Raw genomic sequence first — 24,342 nt, 5'->3', positions numbered from 1 at the left:
AGCTCGGACAGTTGGGGAAAGACAAGCTGCAGTCCTGAAGACAGTGTTTAGGTTCTCACTCTAGCCCTGCCCCTGTCACTTCTGTGCATCCCCACATCCTCACTGTGAAAGGGCAGCCTTGAACCAAATATTGTGTAAAGTTCCTTCAAGCTCTAAAATTTTATGATCAATGGTCAAACAGTGAACAACAAACTAACCAATCAACCAAGCAAACTAAACTACATTTCCTATGGCCTATTTCTCAGAGCCTAGAGATCAGCTTATTGGACATCAGGAAGAGTCAAACTGCTCAAGTGCAACACACAAAAAACAAATATCAGTAAGAAATAGCACTTTTCTACCACTACCTAAACATGACCTAAAAACAAAATATAAATAGGGTTTAAAATTTCGATGTGTGTACTTAGCATATGGACTTCCTATTCCCAAGAATGTGAAACATTTCTGCAAAATTACCAACTGTAATTATATATTTTCTCTTAATGATGTTATGCTAACAAAACCATAAAATTCTGTTTCTAAAACATGAAAATGCTTAAACAACATAATTATCTGTACTTAATATATTTTTTCTCTTTTATTGGAATCATAGGCATTTTGTTAGAATTTCCAGCCTCAACACTAAGTTTGAAGGAGAAAATGAACTGCTGTAAGTGAACTTCTTGGCACTTCAGTCTTAGTTTGACATTTAGGTAAGTCACCCTCAAATAAATAGAATATCATGGGGTATTTGAATTTCTTTCACTCTAGGGATCCAATAAAACAATTCCCATGTAATATCTATTCAAAACAAAACCTAGTCGGATGTTAACTAGACTTGCTGTGGTGATCATTTTGCAATATATACAAATATCAAATCATTATGTTGTACACCTGAACCTAATATAACATTATATGTCAATTATACCTCAATAAACAAAAGACTTACTTTTGCAAAATCCCAAATAGTCTAGGAAAAGGTGGCCTTTCCACTGCTGAGCCCCTAAGGCCAGTAAGGCCTCCTATTTCCGGTCAAAGCAGAGGACCTGGGAGGATAGGTTTCTGCTGAATTTAGACTCATTTGCACAGCATTCCACAAGCTCCCAATTCTCTTGCTTCATTGCTGCCCCTGCAGACAAACAGGTAGACCATTTTTAATTCAAGGCCTTCACTGATTTCCTTAGGGGAAACAGGATGAAAGAACATGATTACTAAGCTTCTGGTCTAAGTGGCTGATCTGTAGTTCCAGACTGTTCAGCTGAGTCAGTGATGCAGAACCTTCTTTCCCCAGCCCCCTTTCCTCCTTAATTAGCAGCGCTAAAGGGTAAAGGCCTTAAACAATAGAAGTCAAATAGCCCCCGGGGAAGTACTCCATCAAAATTTGCATTTTTGAGACGCTTCTAGGGAGACTGACTCAAATTCATTCTTTCTCTAGACTCTTTCTCTAGAATTCTAGAGGTTGGCAGTAATTGCGGAACTGCAGGATAAAACGTTAAAATGCTGGTGAAAAATTAGGAATAGCTTGCAAGACGTAAAATTCGGGGCTATGAAATCTAAAGATTGCCCTCCAATCTATTCAACTTCTTAGATGCTACCATGCAAATTTGTTTAAAGTCCCTCCAAAATGACAGTTTTGGTTAAGTTCCCTAAATATCAGGCATTATTTTAACCCAGAAGAAAAAGATACGACTCCAGTTTGCAGGATTAAAGTTCAAGGATTAAATTCGCCACTTGCTTCAATACTTCAATAATTGGACCTGTCGACACTTTAGGTAAGAAAAACTCAGCAACTGGTGTATAAAATTACTGAGTTAAATGCGAGTACTGGATGCCAAGAGGAATTACGAGACAAACCGTACGGTGTATCATGTTTCCACGGTAGGTTTATCGACCCCCTAAGAAGCCCTGGCTTAGTCTTTTTGAATGCTGGGCACACTCATAGGTCGATAGAGTGTAGGTGATTTAAATAGTTCGTCGGTTGTGATACCAACTTTACCTCAAGTCTACAGAGCGGCGGACAATTTAATCAGTCCATACTCTTTTCCAAGCCAGCAGCCATGGCAAGAATCCTTTTCACTTGGCGCGATTACAAGGAAAACCCTGAAATACTTTTAAAAATACACATGCCAAAGAACTGGAGTTAAGTTATTAGGATGGGGTTGTGTAAAGCTTCGGTGACTCACTAAAGGAAGTTGGGACCTGAGGTCTCAGCACCGGAGGAAAACAGAAAAAACAAAAGTTGGGGGCAGGCGGAGGGTCGCGAGCACACTTTTATATTTGATTGGCGGAACCACTCAGACTTTTCTTTATGGCGTCACCAGGTACCTGCCTGTAGAAAGGCCCCGTCTGCGTGACGTCACGCCTCACTGACCAATGAAAAGCCCCAATCTGCGGGCCCCGAGGAGGGTTGTGGGCCCTTTTTTGTGAATGAAGGTCCACGGAACAGCCCCCCTGGGGTCCCCGGGAGCCGCGGCCCGCTGTGCTCCCGCGCCTCGGCAGCAGCGTTCGCGGCTGCGGTGGGCGCGCGCGGTTACCCCAGGCAGCCCCAGCAGCCGGCGGCAGCACCGTCGCCTCGGCAGCGCCAGAGGGCTGCGGGCACCTGGGGACGGGCTGGGGGGCGTCGGCGGCGGCAGGAGGCGCTGTAGCCAGGGCTGCGGCGCGGGTCCCGCGGCGGCCGCAGGAGGGAGCGGGGCAGGCGCGGTGGGCCCGGCCCCTCCTCCGGCTCCTGCGCGGCCGCCTCCCGCCGGGCTCGACCGGCGCCCGCCGTCCCCGCAGCGCCGCTCCGCGCCCGCCGCCCCGAGCGCCCGCGCGCGGCGCTGGCGGGGGCCTCGGCGGGCGAGCGGGGCCATGGTCGTGGCCCCCTGACGGGCCGCGGCCGCCTCCATGAAGCGGAAGAGCGAGCGGCGGCCGAGCTGGGCCGCCGCGCCCCCCTGCTCGCGGCGCTGCTCGGCGTCCTCGCAGGGAGTGAAAAAGAGCCGCAGCTCCACGTCGCAGGAACTGCACCGCCTGGACCAGCAGGACGACCTGTACCTGGACATCACCGGTGAGCCGGCGAGCGAGCGCGTGGCGGGGCGCCCCAGGCACTCGGCACCCCGCGCGGGGGTCCTAGCCCACCCTCCCAGGCAGTGGAGGCGCCTCCCGGGCCCGACTGACACGCCTCCGCCCCCACTCCCATAAAAGCCCCACCGGCCACACCCCCTTCAGCGGCCCGGCTCCCTGGGAGCGCCCCCCTACCCCGACTTTCCATCTGCGTGTGTTGCGAGCTGTAACTTTATCCGTTTTGCACTCTCCTACCCCGGCAAGATGGGCCGCGAGGGTCACCTTTCTTAAATTGCTGGCGTCAGCTCGGCGCCTCAGGCTTTTTCTAAGTTCGGGTTGATAGCGCCTCCCCGGGCTGCAAGCTCGGTTGGCCCTCACAGGAGCCTGAACCTCTGAATCAGCCCAGAGGATTCTCCGAGCGCGCGGAACGCGCCGGCCGGGGAGCAGCTGCCCTGCTTGTTGGGCGTTCGCCCCACCTCGGCTGCTGTGGAGGAAATGGAGTCCCGCCTCGTGCGGCGTTCCCACGTCCTCGCGCGGGTGCGCACCGCCCTCGCCCCCTCCCCAGCGCGCGCGAGCACACCCGGACCTCCTCGCGCTAGCTCCTCTCCCTTGCTTCCACAAGGAATGTGTCACACTGATGGTTTGTGAGCCGTTCTGCGTGCCGAATGCCCAGAGTTGTTACTTTTGAGAAATCGCAGCCAGCCAGAGCAGGTAGAAAAGCAGCCCTTTGATAGCTGTTTTCTTATTAGCGCTGATTCTACAGTTCTTGAAGACTAATAAATCCAATTTGGCAGCTGTTGGATTTGCCAGGATTGACACTAAAGCGTGTGAAGGCATTAAATGTGATGATGTATGTGGAAACGCTTTGTAAACAGCATAGCTGTCTACAATTTTGAGGGAATTTGCAGTGTTTTCTGTGGCGCGGGATGTGTAAGCCTTGGCGTGTGGGATTTTATATATAAACTGTTTCCCGCCCTTAGCCTTTGATAAGCCAGGTGAGCTGGAGTGCTCAGAATATTAATTTAGAAAGGGTTCGGGCAAACACAAATTTAGTAGAAATTGTTTTCTAGCTTGATGGACAGTTGGAAACTGAAGGTCCATTTTAATAAAGCTGCGAGTAGAGGGGAAGGTTTCTCGGCGCGGGGTGGATGGCCCGTGGGAACTGTGGAGGGAGGAAGGGGTTGCCTTAAATGCCCGTCTCCGGCTGGCACCTGCCCGGGTCCACCGTAGCGCGTGGCGCTGGTGGAGATGCAGCCAGCTTTCTGAGGCTGAGACCGGGTCCCAACAGGCGGTGCACTCCCGGGGAGATAGCCTCGCCAAGGAGGGCTCGGGGGGAGGGGGGGGCGGGTAACGACACCACACATTCCTTACGCCTTTGTTGTCTATACCTCTTCAAAGGAACCTCGCTTCATAGCGTTTAATTTTAGGGCAAGTAACGCACCCTTCGTTCCAAAGGTGCACAGGAGTTTACAGTGAAAAGTTGATCGCAGCCTCCTGGTGTCCTTCCCCAGAGGCAACTGAAGTTTCGAGTTTCCTATGAATCCTTCCAGAAAGAGACTGTGTGTGTATACACCTGTGTATTCTCTATCATACTCAAGCATGGTAGCATACATGTTGTTTTGCACATTGTTTTTTCTTCGCAGTATTATCTCTTAGCAGAACGGTTAGTACATGCAAAACTGCTTCATTTGATTTTAATTACTGCGTAGGCCAAAGTAGATACGGTTTTAGAAAATAAAATTATAAAGTACATGTGGATTTAAATATGTGTTTTTTTTTTTAAGATTTCATTTTATTTATTTATTTTTAAGTAATTTCTACACTCAACGTGAGGCTGGAACTCACAACCCCGAGATCAAGAATCGCATGCTCTACCGACCGAGCCAGCCAGGCGCCCCCTAAATACATATGTTTTATAATTTGTTTAGACAGCTCCCTATTTTTTTTTTTAAGTTTTTTTTTAATTTATTTATTCATGAGAGACAGAGAGAGAGAGAGGCAGAGGGAGAAGCAGGCTCCCAAGGAGCAGGAAGCCCGATGCGGGACTCGATCCCAGGACCCTGAGATCATGACCTGAGCCGAAGGCAGACGCTTAACCCTCTGAGCCACCCAGGTGCCCCAAGACAGCTCCCTATTGATGAGCATTTAGGTTGTCTCCATCAAAAGGAAGTTTTGTAAAGTCAAGCCATTGGGCTAGATCTTCTTCCTCCTTCATGGCGGGCTTTGCTGAACACAATAATGATTTAACTTCAGAAAATATTGCTAAGCCGAATATTGAGGAAAGAGGTGGTGCATTATATAAAATCAAAATGCTGTTTAGATTATAAGCCCAGATAATGGAAGGGTCCAGTCTCAGTGTAAAGGGGGACGTAAGGGAGTCAACTTTGCCTGGAATTCTTCCAGGTATCCCTTAGTGACAGTCTTGGCTTCTTAGAAAAATGATACTGAATCAGTCTGTTTCAGGGTGACAAATAAGACAAATCAAAGTAACTTTGGGGCAATGGGGTGAAAAAAATAAAGTAACTTTGGATGCAGGGTGCAGATTACTTTTTATTGGGTTTGGAGGAAAGGCTTGAAACCTCATCAACAAGTGGCAACCTGGTCCCATCCTCCCCAACTTGTTTTTCCCTCAGTTTGTTTTCTTAATATTTTTCAAGTTGAGCATTAGGAAAGGAGATATATATAGTTAGTCTCTCCAGTAATATTTTCTTTCCTTTTTCTGTGCATACTTAAGTTTCTATAAATTGTGCCATATCAGCAAGAAGAGTCCTCTTTTAATGGCTGTATGATATTGCATAGTATGGCTGAATTGTGATTTATATAATGACAATAAGTAAATGGTTATGTGGGGGGTTTTCAGTCCCTGTAAATGGCAGCAGTCGCATCAGTGTATGTATCTGCCTACATGTATGATTGTCTCTGCAGAGCAAAGTAGAAGTGAAGAGGCCAGGCCAAAATATATAGAGGTTTATCCATTCATTGGTGGACTTTTTTTGGTGATTATGAATAATGCTGCTATGAACATTGATGTACAAGTTTTTGTGTGGAGATGTTTTCAGTTGCTTTGCATATACACACCTAGGAGTGGAATTGCAGGTTTGCATGGTAACGCCATGTTTAACCTGCCAGACTTTTCCAAAGCTGCTGTACCACCAGCATTTCCCACCAGCAATTTATTCCTCATCCTTACCAACACCTTTTACAGGATTGTGAAGATTCTTTACCAGTGGGGTTGGTTCATAAAACTTAATGCACATTATCACTTTTGCCCACTCTGCCCTTAAATACATTATTTTTTTTTTTTTACTTTATTGCCTTGTTATTTTTATTGCAACCTATTTTATCTGTTAAGTCAAATTCCATTCCCATAGATTGCAGTATATTTCATGGTGGTGTATACATTTTTTTTTTAAGATTGACTTATTTATTTTAGAGAGAATAAGAGAGTTCCAGTGCCTGCGGTGGGGGGATTTGGGGGGGTGGGGAGAGGAAGAGAGAGAATCTCAAGCTGACTCCCCAGTGAGCACAGAGCCCATTGGGGCTCCATCCCAGGATGCTGAGCCGCAATCAAAAGTCTGTCTCTTAACTGACTGAGCCACCCATGCACCCCTGGTGTATATGTTTAATACAGGATGCTTAATGCCTATTTTTGTTCCCTGTAGTCCTTTGTTTTTTTTTTGTTTGGTTGGTTTTTTTTTTAAAGATTTTATTTATTTACTTGACAGAGAGAGAGCACGAGAGGGAACACAAGCAGGGAGAATGGGAGAGGGAGAAGCAGGCCTCCCTGCGAGCAGGGAGCCCAACGCAGGGCCCGATCCCAGGACCCTGGGATCATGACCTAAGCCGAAGGCAGACACTTAATGACTGAACCACTCAGGCGCCCCATCCCTGTAGTCCTTTGTTATGTGGTCACTTTTTTTAGTTTCTAGCCAGCCACCTGGCTACACTGGCCATTTACTAGGAGCTGACCGATGTTTTATTCCCATGTGGACGCCATCTACCTCTCATTGGCCATTTACTCAGTTCTTGCCATGTGCAATGACGTGGATTTTTACATAAGCTGTATTCCTGGTGCAGTTCCAGTGTATTATGTTAAAAAAAAGATCATAAAAGATAAAAACTGTAAACTATACATTAATGTGAAAGAGATACTGAGTAAAGATATAATCAGAATGAGTTGTTATCAGTCAGGGAAGCTGGGGAAGAAGGGAAGAGAAGAGGGTTTTTGGTCGGCTTTGGAATTAGATCTCTCTCAAGATGGGAGAAGTACCAAAGGAAAAATGTTGGACACAGGTTTTTGATTTTCCTATGAACCTCCTTGCAGTCAGAAGTCTGAATCTTTTTATCTCTATATTCCTATCCCTTAAATAGGGCCATAAATGATAGTGTACATTCTCCTTTCCTCTTTATTAATATAGGAAAAAAATTTAAAGACTGAAATTATTGTATTATCCCTATGCTTGATAATTTATAGGATTTAATAGTTGGTACAGAACTTAAATTTATTTTACTTCTTTATTTTTTAAACTTCTGACTAGTAAAAGTAATTGGTAATAACTATTGGCTAAAAAAGATTTTTGGTGGTTTGTCTTAAAAATTTTTTTTTCTTTCAGTATCTGCCATGATAGTCTCTCTCTTTAAGACTGTCTATATTATAACAGTAAATAATTTTATTGGAGAAGCTCTAGTTGAGGTCAGGATTGTCATTTAAAAGCACCAATTAATGGTATATCAGATACTCATCAAATTAAACAGATATAGCCCTGCCTCTACCCCCCTTCTTTTCTTTTTAGGATTTAAAAAATTCACATTAGACATTATTAGACAGGGAAAATTTATTCATTAATTCAAAAAGTATTTAATGAATTCTTACTATGTAAAATAGTCCTTCATATTCATTGTTTGCTGTGATAGAAGTGTATTTTTCTTGATAAAAAAGGAATACAGTTACCAAGGCACTGATTCAAGGAGGAAATAAATTCATTTTTCTTCAAGACTTTCATGTAGTAGATTACTGAGTTTCAATAATTGAAGCTCATCAAAGTATGTAGTGTTCGTTTTCCTTCTTGCTTATGACTTATTTCTAATTTATTTTCTTGATTTATGTGCTTAAGTCTTCAACATCTTTACTTCTGATGGTGTCATGTTAGTTACCTGTTTTAGGTCTAAATCCTTAGGTACTGGGGCACCACACACAAAAACTTAACATAGTTGTGTTGTTACTGTTTCAGTGGACAGAGTGGTTGGGCACAGAGATGAAGGGAAAGTGGAATAACTGGACGACAGAGATGGTACTAATGCTAGGAGTCGCCATTCGGTGCCTGCTGTAATTTCTCTGTGCCTTGGAATGGGAATGAATTTCACCAGTTTTTGTGGGGGAGAGCTGGAATGAAACCACGTTGTGGATTTTTAGAATGGAAGGATGGCATTGGGTGCGTACCAGTGACATTTCTTGGAAGTTTCTGAGATAGTCTCTGGGGATCTCTGAATTGACAGGACAGGTGTTTTGTTATTGAAAGAATTTCAAGAGATCATCTTGAAATACCACAACCATCCACTTTTCTCTCAGAAGCTAACACAAGAGATAAGTGATTTTGACGAAATTGATGCACTTTCTTTTTGGGAAAGCCATACTACCTGGCTTTTATTCTTTCCAACAGATAAAGCTATTTCAGCAGAGTTGTACATAAATGATTTGTTGGCCATGTACTATTTAGTCGTGTGTTTACATAGACTAGCAGGTGATGTCCTAGTAGATACTCCATAAGTCGTAGCTTGTAAAGTTGAATTTAGATAATTACCTAGTGAATTTGGAAACATGAGGAAACTACATACACAGTTCAGGTCCTCCTGCACTCATGCTGTTGTCCATATTGGCTGTCATCACAGCCCAGATTTTCTAAATAGTTCATTCATTCAACCAAATTGTAATGAATACCTACTCTGCCAGGCTTTTTTTTTTTTTCCTTCCCCTCAAATGGTAAAAATAGGTCACTGCTGGAGATAATCCCTGTTCTCATGGAGTTTTCCGTGCTAATTGAGAAAATGAAACTTGGAAGGTCTGGGGGTAAACTAGCTAAAACTTGGAGGGTCTGAGGAATAACTAGCTTAAAGAGGAGCCATATCATGGTTGAAATCTTTGGGGATGAAAAACTGTGTTCATTGGGTATTTGAAGAGTTAATTCTAGTGGTTAGGCATGCAGACACCAGGGACAGCTAGTGTCTGCCTTCAGGGGAACTGAACACAGCTGGATTGTTAATAACCTTTTGGAGCCTCTTTTCTCTCATCTGTTTGAAAGTAAAAAGTGCATAGCATTGTTGGAAGAACTGAAGCAGATGCATGTGAAGTGCCTGGCTTGGTGCCTCCTTGACAGCCAGGCTCCATAAACGGTCTCTAGTATTACAAGGGCGCCTGCAGTGGCCCAGGGATACCAAGGGCAGACTGAGACAGTCACCATGGCTGGAAAGGTTTCCAGCTCAGAAGCAAACATTTCCCCCATACGTGTACATGCACAAAAGGTTCAGTGAATCAGCACAGTGAAAATGCAAGTGTGTTCCTTTCTCTGCTTCTGAGAATGATCTTCAGGGCAGAAGCGCTCCGGATGAGGCTGGTTCAGTATTTGTCAAAGCACTGGAAGAGATTTAGCACTGCGTTGACAATTTTTTCTGCCTTGGGAAAAATGTTACCGTTTCTCTTTAAAGATTCCTTGTAAGAGGAAGAATAAACCAGAGCCGTTTCTTCCTTTTTGAGGCTGTTACGTATTTTTATTACACTGAAGAGTCTGTATATTGCCTTATATTAAATTGCAGCTAAGCTTGGGGGGTGGGGGCTTTGTAAAGATGAAAAGGCCTCATGGGAGAGCCTCAGGTAGAAGGTTATGGAAAATAAAACAAATAAATTCTTTACTGATAGAATATAAACTCTTCAGAGTGGTTAAAGCATAACTGTGCCCTAGAACATCGTTTTAAAAGAGTATTTCACAGATCCAAAATATTTGATACTGGTGGTGCATATTATAAACAGTAGGACATTTTTTTTGTTGTTATTTTGAGTAAAACAAAATGGCCTTTCAGTGGGCCTTTTCGTGCTTAATTTGTGGCATGGAGACCCAATGTATTTGGAAAGCGTGGGAATTAGACATAAATAAGAAATTACATGTTTAAATCTTTTCCTTTAATTACACTGAGAACAAAATAATTTTAGTAGCCAGTATTTTATTTTCCTTTCCATACTAGCTACAGAGTATTTTTAATCTTAGTTCCTTAAGGTCCTTCACATTAAAATTACTTTTACATAATTTCAGTTGAATGAAAAGCATGGATAGACTGGTTTCAAACATTTCAAAGCTGTTCCTCATTTAGGACAGGCACCTTTATGAGTGAGGTAAGTAGGTACAGGGGTTGTGGGCAAAAAAAGTGGTCAGATTGATACAGAGACACAGAAACTGGTTTGGTAGGAGCTAACCAATCTTCAGATATCATTTCTTTACATTATTTGGTTTTTAGCTTCTGAGGTTAGTCACTTAATTTCTAGAAGTGCTGACTACCATATTAGACAGGGATTACCTTAGAAAACATTTTCTAAAATAAAATTGATTTTAATTTCCTAAATACAAGGCTATTTAACTGGAATGTGTGCGTCTCATCTGGATTCTCTAGTTTATATGAAAGTTTTACGCCCTTCTCTCTCTTTCTCTTTTTTCTATAGCTTTTCATGGATACTGCTCCAACAAAGGTATTCAGATCATTGACTCTACTTTGCAGTGCTTTCTGATGATTTTAAAACTGTAGATTTAATCTGTTAGTTGTCATTCTTGGTTCCGTCCCTTCCTGTTTGCTTGTCTTAAATTTAGTCTTGGGTAGCAGATTCAGTTTTCTATAACTGTAGAGTATCCTTTGTATGTTTATGACTTAAGTTGAAATTTGTCTTTATATGAAAAGTTTTGTTGGTTTCTGTGTACAGGTAATGCTGACAGTAGTTTCTGTGATATTTTACTGGGTTTATTATTAATGCTATGTTTGCGATAGTGGATGTTTTTGGTAATACTAAACTTTTTCTATTATAATTGAATCTCACTTTTGTAGCCTCTTGCTGAAAGGATGCATAGAATGAGTTGTTATAACCAAACAGCTATTCTTGATTTGTTTTTTTCTTTTGCGAAGTCACTTAGTTCTTTCTAGGCATTTCTTTGCTTAATGGACAGGCTTATATCTTATTTATTGTTTTTGGCACGAGGAAATACTCATGAAATGCCAACTTAAACTTTGGGAATGGGGAAGCTCTTTCATATTCTATTAAAAAATTGAAAGTATTCTGATTCCATTTCATTTTCAAGTACCTCAAATAAGGCCAGTTATCAAAAGAACAAATACAAGTGGCTCCATATGTATAATAATTCTAATTAAAAAAATTTCTGCCTTTATTCTCTTGGTCTTTTATTCAGCTCCTTTAATTCTTAGTATTATTTATATTCTAGAGGAGCAGTTCTCTTAGAGGGCTTTATTCACCAGTCAGTTCAAAGATTTGGTCCCATTGTCTTGGAGTCTGAAAAGCTGAGGAAAGTAGGCTGGGTAAATTTATTCTAATTGTGTAATATCACATATTGACTTCATTTCTCAGGTAGTTCACTTTTATACTATTAAAATTTGGTTGCCAGTGTACTTTTCACAAAAGAAAAACATCTTGTTCCCAATGTCGATGGTGTTTGTTGTTCCTTCAAGTTCTAATTTGAAAGTAAAATTACTTTCTTGGCACTGCAGTTTATGACATTGATCTTTTTATACCCAATCCATAATGCCATAATATCATTACAGATTCTGAATTCTGCAAAGCCCTCCATTTTAGGACCATCTCAGCTGAATCATTCTCTGCATTTTGCTCATTTATACTCATTTGTAGTTGTATGAATTGTGCTATGGAATTAATTAGTGTATCCATTTAACAAATATTTATTGAGCAACTACCTTGAACAAGGGATTGAGCCAGGTGTTATTGAGGAAGGGAGGAGATGTGAAGATTTATAGCAACATCCCTGAAAGAATGAGAAGGCATAGACTATTAAGTCATCATCTCAGTGAAGACAGGTAATGAAGGAATCAGTCATTATGTAGTTTTGCTCTCTTCATTTACACAATGTCAGTTTGAGAGAATTTTGTGATGGAAATGTCACTCCATAATTCCTACACAAAGTGAATTATTTTTTCCAGTGTGTGGTGAAAACGATCTGTCTTAAGGTGTCTTTCTCGTGGGAGTGTGGGGGTGTGGGTGTAGGTGTGTGTTTTAAACCTTAAAAGAGACAAGGGGGAAAAGCTTAATTGTGGTATCTAACTAATCATATACATATATGAATGCAGTATGTATATGAATAGTATAAATATATATAAATGTATATAGTTAATAATATACTGAAAACCCTATTTCTGCAAAACACAGCTGAAGTAAAAGGTCTCCATTCCAATTCTGTATCTGTAATTTGAATCTCAAGAGCATCCCAGACGATATAATTTAAAAATGAGGTACCTTGTTTGTTTTTTAAAAATACATTATTTATTGGTAGGAAGTAATTACAGAGCACCTCTTTTTTTTTTTTTTTTTAAGATCTTGTTTATTTATTTGACAGAGAGAGACACAGAGCAGGAACACAAGCAGGGGGAGTGGGAGAGGGAGAAGCAGGCTTCCTGCTGAGCAGGGAGCCCGATGCAGGGCCGATCCCAGCACCCTGGGATCACGACCCGAGCCGAAGACAGATGCCCAACGACTGAGCCACCCAGGCACCCCCACAGAGCACCTTTTAAGCTGAGTATTGCTTCTTGAATTGAAGGCACTAAAGACGAAGATTCCCAAATATTTTAAGAACTAGATTTGGTTTGTGTGACTTGAACCGAGAACTGAAAAGCATTCTGATTCTTTTATAGGTGCTGAGGAAGTATTGCTTTGACATGAATATAACAGAATTAACATTATGGTTTTTACAGTTTTGGGAGCTGTTCTCAGACTGCTCTTGGAATTTTTTTATTGTAATACCGTCATTAGGTAGCTTGTTGGAAGCACCTTATACATGAAACTGAATCATCTTAACATGCATTTAGTTCCTTTTGACAATAAACTGTCAAATAAAAGCTTAGGATTTAGCTAGCAAACACAATCGAGGTTGGGATTTTAACTTCACTATTAATATACTCTAAACTATTGTGACTGAAAGGGCTCGAAGCACAAATTCACTCAGGATATGTTTGAGTGCATTTTATGGTCTCATCCTTGCAGTTGCTGCTTCTAGGGCTGCAATAGAGATTTCACACTTGACCAGATCCCTGGGAAGTGATAGGAGCCCATGGAACAGGGTGATATATCTTAAATCTGTCACATAGAGGGGCTTATCGGTGAATGTCACGGACAATCAAAGATGGATGTCTCTGAATGAATGAGAAAAGAGGCTTGAGCACTGTTTTAAAAGATTCTCTTCTTCCCTCTACCCCCAGAACCAGCAGGAACCGTTCTTTTTTTTTTTTTTTTTAAGATTTTATTTATTTATTTGAGACCGAGAGAGAGCAAGCGAGCACAAGAAGAGGGGTCAGAGGGAGAAGCAGGCTCGCTGCTGAGCAGGGAAGCCTGAGGCGGGACTGGATCCTGAAACTCCGGGATCGTGACCTGAGCCGAAGGCAGTTGCTTAACCAACTGAGCCACTCAGGCACCCAGCGGGAACCGTTCTTGATCACGGTAACACCAGTCTGCTTTCTTCCTGCTGACAGCACCTTGTCCCTACTGTGGTGGCAGTTGTCAGGGTTTGGTGACTGCTGGGATGGGGGATAGACTCTACTCCAGTGTGGGGGAAATACCCTCTTCTACCCCCTCAACCTGTCTCACAGTGCTCTCCCATTCTGCCAGCAACAAGAATCAAGATGTGGTAGTTAACCTAAATTAAATAACAGCTCTGCTCCAAAATGAAAAAGTACTTTAATGTAATCTCTCTTACTCCGGAGAGCAGGAGAAGGACCATAAACCTTAAAGCATCCTTTATCTACTGGAACCTATTCAGATTGTTTTGATCAAATAAATTTTTAGGGGTTAAATGGGCAGATTCAGAAGACAACCATTTCTAGGCACAATTACAAAGGAATTTTTTTCTTTTTCTTTTTAAATTTTTCTTTCTTTTTTACTTGAAATATAGTTGGCCCACAATGTTACATTTGTTTCATGTGCAGGACATAGTGATTCAACAATTCTCTACCTTATGCTATGCTCATCACAAGTGTAGCTACCATCTGTCATCATACAAGGCTATTACAATACCATTGACTATATTCCCTATGCTGTACCTTACATCCCTGTGACTTATTCTGTTACTGGAAAACTGTATCTCCCACTTCTCTTCACACATTTTGCCCATCCCGCTACCCACCTTCCCTCTGGCAACCATCAGTTTGTTCTCTGTATTTACATTTCTAATTCTTTTTGTTTATTCATTTGTTTTGTTTTTTAGATTCCACTTATTGAGTGAAATCGTATAGTATTTGTCTTTCTGAGTCTGACTTAGTTCACTTAGCATAATACCCCCTGGGTCCATCCATGTTGTACCAAATGAAAGGGGTCTCATTTCTTTTTTATGGCTGTGTAATATTCCATTGTGTGTATATATCTTTACACACACACACCACATCTTCCTTATTTCTTCGTCTATGGATGATGGGTACCCAGGTTGCTTCCATATCTTTGCTATTATAAATAATGCAGTAAATATAGGGGTGCATGTATCTTTTCAAATTAGTATTTTCATTTTCTTTGGGTAAATACCCAGTAGTGGAATTGCTGGATCATATAGTAGTTCTATTTTTAATTTTTTGAGGACCCTCCATACTGTTTTCCACAGTGGCTGCACCAATTTACATTCCTACCAGCAGTGCACGAGGAGGAGGCTTTTTTTGTAATGTGATACTTTCGGGAATTTCTAAAATAACAATGTGGGATTTTTTTGAAGGCTAAGCAATAAGCATTTTTTTTTTTTTCCCAAATCAAAGCTTTGGATTAAGGGCTTTATTTTAAAATGGTCAGAAAACAAATGTTATTCTAATTATTAGAGATTTATGAATAGGATTAATAAGTTTTGTTGGTTATGCCACAAAAGCAATTTTTAAATAATGTCATTTAACATAACCCTATGCAGTGCTGCTTTGTTGTAATTATATTGTCTTCAAAATAATTTTACTAAGAATAAATAGGCATATATAAAACTGTGGTCATTGTCTTGTTTTGGCTTCCCCAGCACAGACTGAGTCAAGGATTCCAACACAGTACTTTCTTTGGGATATGATCCCAGAAAACTCTCCAAAGGGAGTGGGGAAGTGAGAGGGTTATGAGTGGGAAAGAATGCTCATTATATTAGGCGGGTTACTTCTGTACTAACTAGAGTTTGATCCCATAGGGAAATCTGACGGCAGTATAGAACATATGAGGGTTAAGGGGACTGGGATATTTTTTAACCGGTAACTCAGAGTGGGGGGTGAGTGATAATTTTGAAGTGCTGTGACGATGGCCAAAATGGGCCCTGTAGTCTAGAGAAAGCCCTGCAGGAGATGTTGGTGAAATTGGAAAGTGCTGGTGGGGGAAGGGTCTAAGTGGAGCTCTTCAGTGTGCCTCCAGAGTCAGGCTGTATTGTTAAATTTTGTGTGTGTGCTCCTAAGTGCTATTGTCAGTTTTCAGCTAGTTAGTGCTCAACTGTTATCCTGAATTGAGTGCATTACTGTCACTCTGTTGTGTCCTGGTGGGGTGTGAGGTATTTTTGATAGCAAATGTTGAGAAAATGTATGCATGGGACAGGGTGGGTTTGTTAGAAAGAAGCAGTGGGAGAGCTAGAGACCCTTGGAGGGAATTGTGTAAGGAAACTAGGTAAAGATCAGCATGCAGTTAAGGATGATTGGAAGTTCTGTGATTTTTACGAAAGGCTTTATAAACACTGTAGCTTGGATGTTTGACTAACAACTGAGTGATTAGCACCTAGAAGAATTATGGCCAGAGACAGTCCTGACTTCAGTGAATGTGAAGTAGCTGGAGGAGCTGAGCCATTGCCAGTGTAGAATGCCAGGACTGGATCTCCATGGAGACTCTGCGGTTTCTGTGCAGTTCCGTTTCCAGAAACTCCTCATCCCCAGCTAAATGAAGTTTGTGCAAGAATGTGAAGTCAACCACCTTATGTCATTTATTTATTATTTTTTTTAAAAAGTTTTAATTTATTTAATCTCTACGCCTAACCTGGGGCTTGAACTCATGACCCCGAGATTAAGACTTACATGCTCTCCCAATTGAGCCAGTCAAGTGCCCCTATGTTCTTTCTTTCTTTTTAAATATATTTTTTAAAGATTTTATTTATTTATTTGAGAGAGAGAGAGAAGGAGCAGGGGAGGGGCAAAGGGAGAAGCAGACTCCCTGGTGAGCAGGGAGCCCGACGAGGGCCTTGATCCTGGGACCCCGGGTTGGTGACCTGAGCTGAAGGCAGATGCTTGACCAACTGAGTCACCCAGGTGCCCCTGTCATTTATTTCTAATAAGGCCAGATAACAAGGTGTCAGGTACTCTTGGGAATGTTTCAAAATGAATCAGTATGCTAGTTTAATTGCTCAAGAGTTGATAACTTGTGTAAACATTACACCAATATAAATTAGAGAAATCACAGTTTTACCATATATGGTGTAAGTTAAGTGCTATTTCCTACCTTTTGAGATGCTTTCCCTATTTTATGTATGTATGTATATATATGTGTATGTATTTATTTATTTATGTAAGTAATGTATGTATGAGGTTTACTGTGGTCTTTTTTTCTCTTTTTTTCTTGAGAGAGAGAGAGCAAGCAGGCCAGCAGGGAGGGGACGAGGGAGAGAGAGAATCATAAGCAGGCTCCATGCCACCCAGGACGGGGCTCAATCTCATGACCCTGAGATCATGACCTGAACCAAAATCAAGTCACTTAATCAACGGAGCCACCCAGGTGCCTGCTTTTCCCATATTATTAAAGTCTTGTATAGTCCCTTTTCATTTTTCTTTGGAAACATTAATTCAGTCTGTTGTTCTTAGTGGAGGACAAAAAATAAGTCATACTGCTAATCTTGTAAGAGGTGGAATTTAACAATGCTGAAGCTTTCTCATAGGATCAAGATTCAGTAATAAAAGCCTTGACTTTGGAAGCATTAGAAATAATTTTTCTTCATTTTCTTGAATATCAGTGGGCAGCTCATAGAACTTATTTGCAAAAGTAGAGCTGGTGATCTTTCTTGCTCTTTAATCATGTTCTATGCTATTGAGGTGCATTTATGATTCTGGGTTCATGACACATTCATCACTGGTCCATGCAAGCCCCTTTAGTAGGCTTTCTATATTTTTGAAATATGACTCACTAAATAACACTTAGTATATCCCTTCACTTAGAGTTGCTTGTTTTTTTAAAAGCTTTTCATTTTATCTGCTTTTTAAATAGATAATGCATGTACATAGTTCAAAATTTAAAAGATAAAAAAGAGGGGCACCTGGCTGGCTCAGTTGGTGGAGCATGTGACCCTTGATCTCAGGGTCTTGAGTTCGAGCCCCACATAGGGTGTAGAAATTACTTAAAAATAAAATCCTTAAAAAAAAAAAATAAATAAGAGATACAAAAGAGTAAATGACACAGAGTAAGATTTCCACTTTCTCTTGTCACCTAGCTACTTATCTTCCCTTTTCAGAATAAATTGACATAACTTTTTTTATGTCTTACCAGAGATTTTCTATGTATTTACAAACATGTATATGTGTGTACAGATGTATGCATGTTTGTATCTTCTCATGCAGAATACAGCACTTTATTCTCGTGGTTCTGTTCCTTGCTTTTTTCACTGCTGTTGGGTTGCTCTGTGAGCATGGAACGAAACAAAGGTTGCTGAGGATCCTAATGGAGGATGCTTTCAGGTGCTCTAGATTGAGATGTACAAGTAATAATCTCTGATGGTCAGTGTCTGCTTGATGCTCAGGCCCATGCTAAGACTTGTGTCTCTATCCCCAAATAAAGTTTCTAAGATACAGGTGCTCTTTATTTTTATTTTTAATTTTTTTTAAAGATTTGTTTATTTGAGAGAGAGCACAGGCCAGAATGTGAGCAGGGGGAAGGGCAGAGGGAGAGAGAGAATCCCAAGGAATTCTTGGGATTCCCAAATCCCCACTGAGTGTGGAGCCCTACACAGCGTCCTAGGACCCTGAGACCATGACCTGAGGGGAAATCAAGAGTAGGAAGCTTAACCGACTGAGCCACTCAGGTGCCCCAGGTGCTTGTTATATTTTAAAAAGACAATACAGAAAAAAAATGGTCAGAGATCCTATTAGCAAGGATGTTTTCTTTATCAGTTAGACTTGGTTATACTGTAATAACAAGCCTCCCCCCTCCCCCTGGCCAAGCTCAGCAGCTTAAAACAAAACTGTAAATCTTGTTTCTGTTTCACATCCACTGTGGGTCAGCAGGGGGTTCTGCTTGTTGTAATTGCTTGGGGACCTAGGCATATGAGCAGCAATCGTCTCTAATATTGTTGGTTCCTATACCAGAGGAAGAAGAGTGCCTGTGGAGGGTCTTGAATCAACAATTAAATGTTTGTTTCCACTTATAACTCTGTGGCCAGAATTAATCACAAGGTCCCACTCAACCACTGAGGGGCAGGAATGTGTCTGTTAGGCAGGGAGCCAGAAATATTTGGTGAACAGCATTAATGGTTACCACATTTAGCCTTTTAGATTGTTCAGTGCATATTTATATACATAGACATCTCTATAGAGAGATGTTTTTACATTAAGATAAATACTATCATTACTTTTTTCCACTTTATATATTATAGTAGAATCTTTAATTGTCATAAGTATGTGTCCAAATGTATATTTCTTAGATGCATATTATTCTAGTGTACGGATATACAAGGTATTTATTTCCTTGTAGTCCCTCTACTGAGGAAAATGTCCATGAATTCATTTACTTAAAATTGGATAGAGAATTTTAGGTTGTAGACCTTCCCCAGCCAAGCCATGGATTCTTGTCATGGTCCCTAGGTTGTAAATATAAGCTCTATTTAGAATAACCTCTCTTTATCCCCTTTGTCCTCTTATAAAGTACCTTTTAATAGTTTTTATTTTTTTCTTGTCACTGTTACTTTATTAATATCAGGTAAATACATATGTATTTTTTAAAATTTTAGTTCCAGTTTAGTTAACATACAGTATTATATTAGTTTCAGGTGTACAATATAGTGATTCAACAGTTTCATATATTACTTAGTGCTGTACTCTTGGGGTGCCCAGTTGGCTCAGTGGGTAGACCATGTGACTTTTGATCTTGGGATTGTGAGTTCGAGTCTGTTGTTGGGTGTGTAGACTACTGAAAAAAATGTTTAAAAAACGAAAAAGGTAAGTGTATTCTTAATCCCCTTCACCTATTTTGCCGCCCCCCCCACCTCCCCTCTGCTAACCATCTGTTTGTTCTCTATAGTTAAGAGTCTGTTTCTTGGTTTGTATCTTTTTTTCCCCTTTGTTTGGTTTCCTAAATTCCACATATGAGTGAAATATGGTATTTGTCTTTCTCTGAGTGACTTATTTCACTTAGCCTTATAGTCTAGATCCATCCATGTTTTTGCAAATGGCAAGATTTCATTTTGTTTTGTGGCTGAGTAATACTCCCATTATATATATACCACATCTTTATCCATTCATCAGTCGATGGATACTTGGGCTGCTTCCATAATTTGGTTATTGCAGATTATGCTGCAGTAAACATATCCCTTTGAATTAGTGTGGGGTTTTTTTGTATTCTTTTTAGTATTTTAGTATTTAGTATTCTTTTTTTTTTTTAAGATTTTATTTATTTATTTGACAGAGAGAGACACAGCAAGAGAGGGAACACAAGCAGGGCGTGTGGGAGAGGGAGAAGCAGGCTTCCCACTGAGCAGGGAGCCCAATGCGGGGCTCGATCCCAGGACCCTGGGATCATGACCTGAGCAGAGGGCAGATGCTTAACGACTGAGCCACCCAGGCCCCCCTAGTGTTTTGTATTCTTTAGGTAAATACCCAGTAGTGTGATTACTGGATCATGTGGTACTTCTATTTTTAACTTTTTTTTTAAGGATTTTATTTATTCATTTGACAGAGAGAGAGCACAAGCAGGGGAAGCAGTAGAGGGTGAGGGAGAAGCAGGCTCCCCACTGAGCAGGGAGCCAGATGTGGGGCTCGGATGTGGGGCTCAATCCCAAGAGCCTGGGATCATGACCTGAGCCAAAGACAGATGCTTAACTGACTGAGCCATTCAGGCACCCCTATTTTTAATTTTTTGAGGAACCTCCATACCATTTTCCCCAGTGGTTGTACCAGTTTGCATTCCCACCAGTAGTGCACAAGGGTTCCTTTTTTCTACATTCTCATCAACACCTGTTGTTTCTTGTGTTGTAATTTTTAACCTTGATACCTGAATAGGTAAATACATTCATATGGTTTTGAGACCAGTGTAAAGTGAGCAGTCTCCCACCAGCCCCTCTCTGTCCATATTTGTCTACTCCTCCTCACCCTGCCATCCCCCAGAGGTTTTAGTTTGTTATGTTTGCCTTGAGTTTTTAAAAATGCACAAAATATGGATCCTTTTAAAATTTACCATTTCAACAACATTTTTATTGTGGAATAATTTAAGATTTACAGAAAAGTTGCAAAGATAATACAGAGGGCTCCTGTATATGCCTTCCCCATTTCCCTAATGCTACCTTACATTACCATAGGGTTTGTTAAAACCAAGAAACCACCATTGATGTGAACTGTTAACTGAACTCCAGACTTTATTTGGATTTCCTCACATAAACATCTTTTTTTCTGTTCCAGGATACAAGCCAGAATACTACATTGTATTTAATAGATTCTTTTTGAACTAGAAGATAGCATATTCTACACATGGTTCTGTACCTTGCTGTTCTTCACTGATACCACATTTCACTGATTCTAAAACACCACAGAATATATTAAATACTTCAAAGAAAGGAGACATGCTGCCAGTTATAACTGAGTCACAGATTTTAAGCTACAACATAATTTCAGAGATATTCAAATGTGAAAAAATATACGTCTTAGAATTGATGGAATATGATATATCTTGGAGATCTTTCAATTTTATTTCATAGAGACTTCCTCATTCATATTTATAGCTGCATAGAATTTCACTTTATAATGCACATAAGATCTTTAAGCCCTTATTTATACTCATTAGGATTGCTTTCCGTCTTTAGCTATAAAAAATAAAATACTGTATTGAATAACCTGTTACATAGGTCATATGTATAGATGTGTATAGGAATGATTTTTCAAAAGTGAATTGCTGAGTTAGAGTTATATATATTTGTAATTTTGGTAGAAGTTATACCCATTTACAGTCTCACCTGCAGTGTATGAGAGGACTTGTTAAAAAGTTCACCAACCGAGCAGGTTACCAAATTTTTGGATTTTTGCCACTCTGACAGGTGGAAAATTATAGTCTCAATGTAGTTTTCATTTATGAACATAGGTTGAGTTTCCAAAAACTAGCCGTAAATATTCTTCACCCATTTTTTTATTGGGCTGTTTGCTGTTTCCAATTTATATGCATTGCATTAGGTTCTTTAAACATTAGGGAAGTTATTATGTGTTAGGATTTACAAATGAGTTTTCTATTTGTCATTTGCTTTTTAATTTTCTTACAGTTGTGGTGGTGATGTGTGTTTACCATGCGAAGTTTATAGGTGAACCTGATAATCTTTTCTCTTAAGGCTTCTGGATTTTAAGTCATAGTTGTACTCAACAAAGTTATTAGGAAATTCCTGTGTTTCTTTCCATTTCTCCTGTCTTGGCCCTTATACTGTTGTTCTCATGCATTTTACTTATACATATGTTATATTACAAAAACTCCACAGTACATTACTACTTCTGTTAAAACAGTCATCTTTTAAAGAGATTTTTTTTTTTTTAAGATTTTATTTATTTATTTGAGACAGAATGAGAGAGAGAGAGAGAGCACGTGAGAGGGGGGAGGGTCAGAGGGAGAAGCAGGCTCCCTGCCGAGCAGGAAGCCCGATGCGGGACTTGATCCAGGGACTCCAGGATCATGACCTGAGCCGAAGGCAGTCGCTTAACCAACTGAGCCACCCAGGCGCCCTAAAGAGATTTAAATAAGAAAAATATTATATATTTACCCATGTAGTTATCATTTCTAATACCCTTCATTCTTTTGTATAGATCCAGAAAACTGGTAATTATTTTCATTCTGCCTGAAGGATTTTTTTTTAACATTATTTATAGTGCAGGTCTGCTAGTGATAAACTCTTTGATCTTTTGAACATCTAAAAATGTCTTCATTATGTCATTTTTGATAGATTTTTGCTTAGTATAGAATTTAAGGTTGTTATTTTCTTTTTAATTTCAGTACTTTAAAGATGTTGCTCTCTTGTGTTATCACTTAAATTGGTTCCAACAAGAAATCTGATATCCTTGTCCTTGTTTCTCTATGTATTATATAATTTTTTCTCTGGCTGCTTTCAAGATTTTCTCTTTATCACTGGTTTGGGAGCATTTTGCTTACAGTGTAGTTTTCTTTATGTTTCTTGTGCTTAGGATTCATTGAACTTCTTGGATCTATGGGTTTATAGAGTTCATTGATTTAGAAAGTTTACAGCCATTTTTTTTTTTTTTTTAAGATTTTATTTATTTATTTGTCAAAGAGCACAAGCAGGGGGAGCGGCAGGCAGAGGGAGAAGTAGGATTCCCGCTGAGCAAGAGCTCCATCCCAGGACCCTGGGATCATGACCAGAGCCAGAGCACACGCTTAACTGACTGAGCCACCCACGCGTCACTTAGCCATTATTTTTTAAAATATTTTTTCTGCCTGCCACACTTCCTTAATGTATAATTACCTGTATATTAGGCCATTTAAACTCCCACAGCTCACTGATCTCTTTTCATTTAGGGGGATTTTTTTTTTTCTATGTTTCATTTGGATAGGTTCACTAATGTGCCTTCTAGTTCACTAATGTTTTCTTCTCCTGTCATCTGCCATTAATCCCATCCATTGTGTTCCTCATTTTATAGATCATAGTCTTCATCTTCAGAAAAGCTTGGATTGGGCCTTTTTTATATCTTATGTATCTCTACTTTTTTTTTTTTACTCCGTTTTATTTATATTTTTTACTCTATTTTAAAAATAATAGCTCTATTGACATAATTCAAATACTATACAATCCTCCAATTTATTTACTGTTATTATTTTTTAAAGGTTTTGTTTATTGCAGACAGAGAGAACGAGACGGGAGAGGGGCAGAGGGAGAGGGACAAGCAGACTCCCCACTGAGCAGCAGAAGGCAGGGCTCAGGGCTCCATCCCAGGACCCTGAGATCAGGTCCCTGAGATCATGACCTGAGCCGAAGTCAGATGCTTAACCGACTGAACCACCCCCACACGCATCCAGTCCTCCAATTTAAAGTGTACATTTGAATGGTTTATTTTTTGTAATAGTATATTTTAAATAACATTTAAATTTTAAATATTTAAAAAATGATGGTTCAGGGGTAAATAGTGTATTTACAGAGTTGTGCAACTGTCACCATAATCTACTTTTAGAACGTTTTTGTTATCCCTAAAAGGAAGCATGTACCTAATAGAAGTTACTCCATTCCCTTCACTTTCCCCTTAGGCAATCTACTTTTTGTCATTATAGATTTCCTATTTTGGATATTTCATATAAGTGGGATTATACAATTAGTGATCTTTTGTGACTGGCTTCTTAGCAGAATGTTTGTGAGGTTCAATTATATTGTAGCTTGTATCAATGCTTTATTCCTTTTTAAGGCTGAATAATATCACATTTTGTTTATCTTTTTTTTTTAAAGGTTTTATTTATTTGACAGAGAGAGAGACAGCGAGAGAGGGAACACAAGCAGGGGGAGTGGGAGAGGGAGAAGCAGGCCTCCCGCGCAGCAGGGAGCTCGATGAGGGGCTCGATGCCCGGACCCTGGGACCATGACCTGAGCCGAAGGCAGATGCCACCCAGGCGCCCCACATTTTGTTTATCTTTCCTTCATGGACATATGGGTTGTTTCCACTTTTAGGCTATTATGAATAATGCTGCTATGAACATATATACACAAGTTTTTATGTGGACATATATTTTCAATACTTACTGAACATATGAATACAGTTGTAATAACTTTTCATGTCTTTCTCTGCTCATTCTAACTTATACATCCGTTCTGGGTCTGTTTTGATTGATTATTCTCTTCATATGGGTCATGCTTTTCTGCTTCCTTGTACCCCTGGCAACTG

General features: G+C 40.3%; 1 protein-coding gene across 9 annotated transcripts in view; it reads left to right on the top strand.

Annotated features, from left to right (window-relative positions):
• The first annotated feature begins 704 nt into the window (after window positions 1–704).
• CDC14B (cell division cycle 14B) overlaps window positions 705–24,342 on the top strand; it is a 112,769-nt gene continuing 89,131 nt past the window's right edge. For 8 of the 9 annotated variants that reach the window (XR_006792116.3, XM_045882375.3, XM_045882373.3 and 5 more), the window contains exon 1: window positions 705–3,022. Coding sequence is in view for 8 of the 9 variants with exons in the window: in XM_045882375.3 (XP_045738331.1) it covers window positions 2,863–3,022 (160 nt within the window). In the remaining variant the exon portion in view is untranslated. The remainder of the gene's footprint in view (window positions 3,023–24,342) is intronic. The other variant, XM_045882378.3, reaches the window with a different exon arrangement.

This window comes from Mirounga angustirostris, unplaced genomic scaffold (assembly GCF_029215605.1).
Source record: "Mirounga angustirostris isolate CCGP_5_RB_7025 unplaced genomic scaffold, mMirAng1.0.hap1 SCAF_15, whole genome shotgun sequence".
Classification (NCBI taxonomy): Eukaryota; Metazoa; Chordata; class Mammalia; order Carnivora; family Phocidae; genus Mirounga; species Mirounga angustirostris.
Note: the sequence above shows the minus strand (reverse complement) of the source record. Positions and strands in the feature narration are given on the sequence as shown.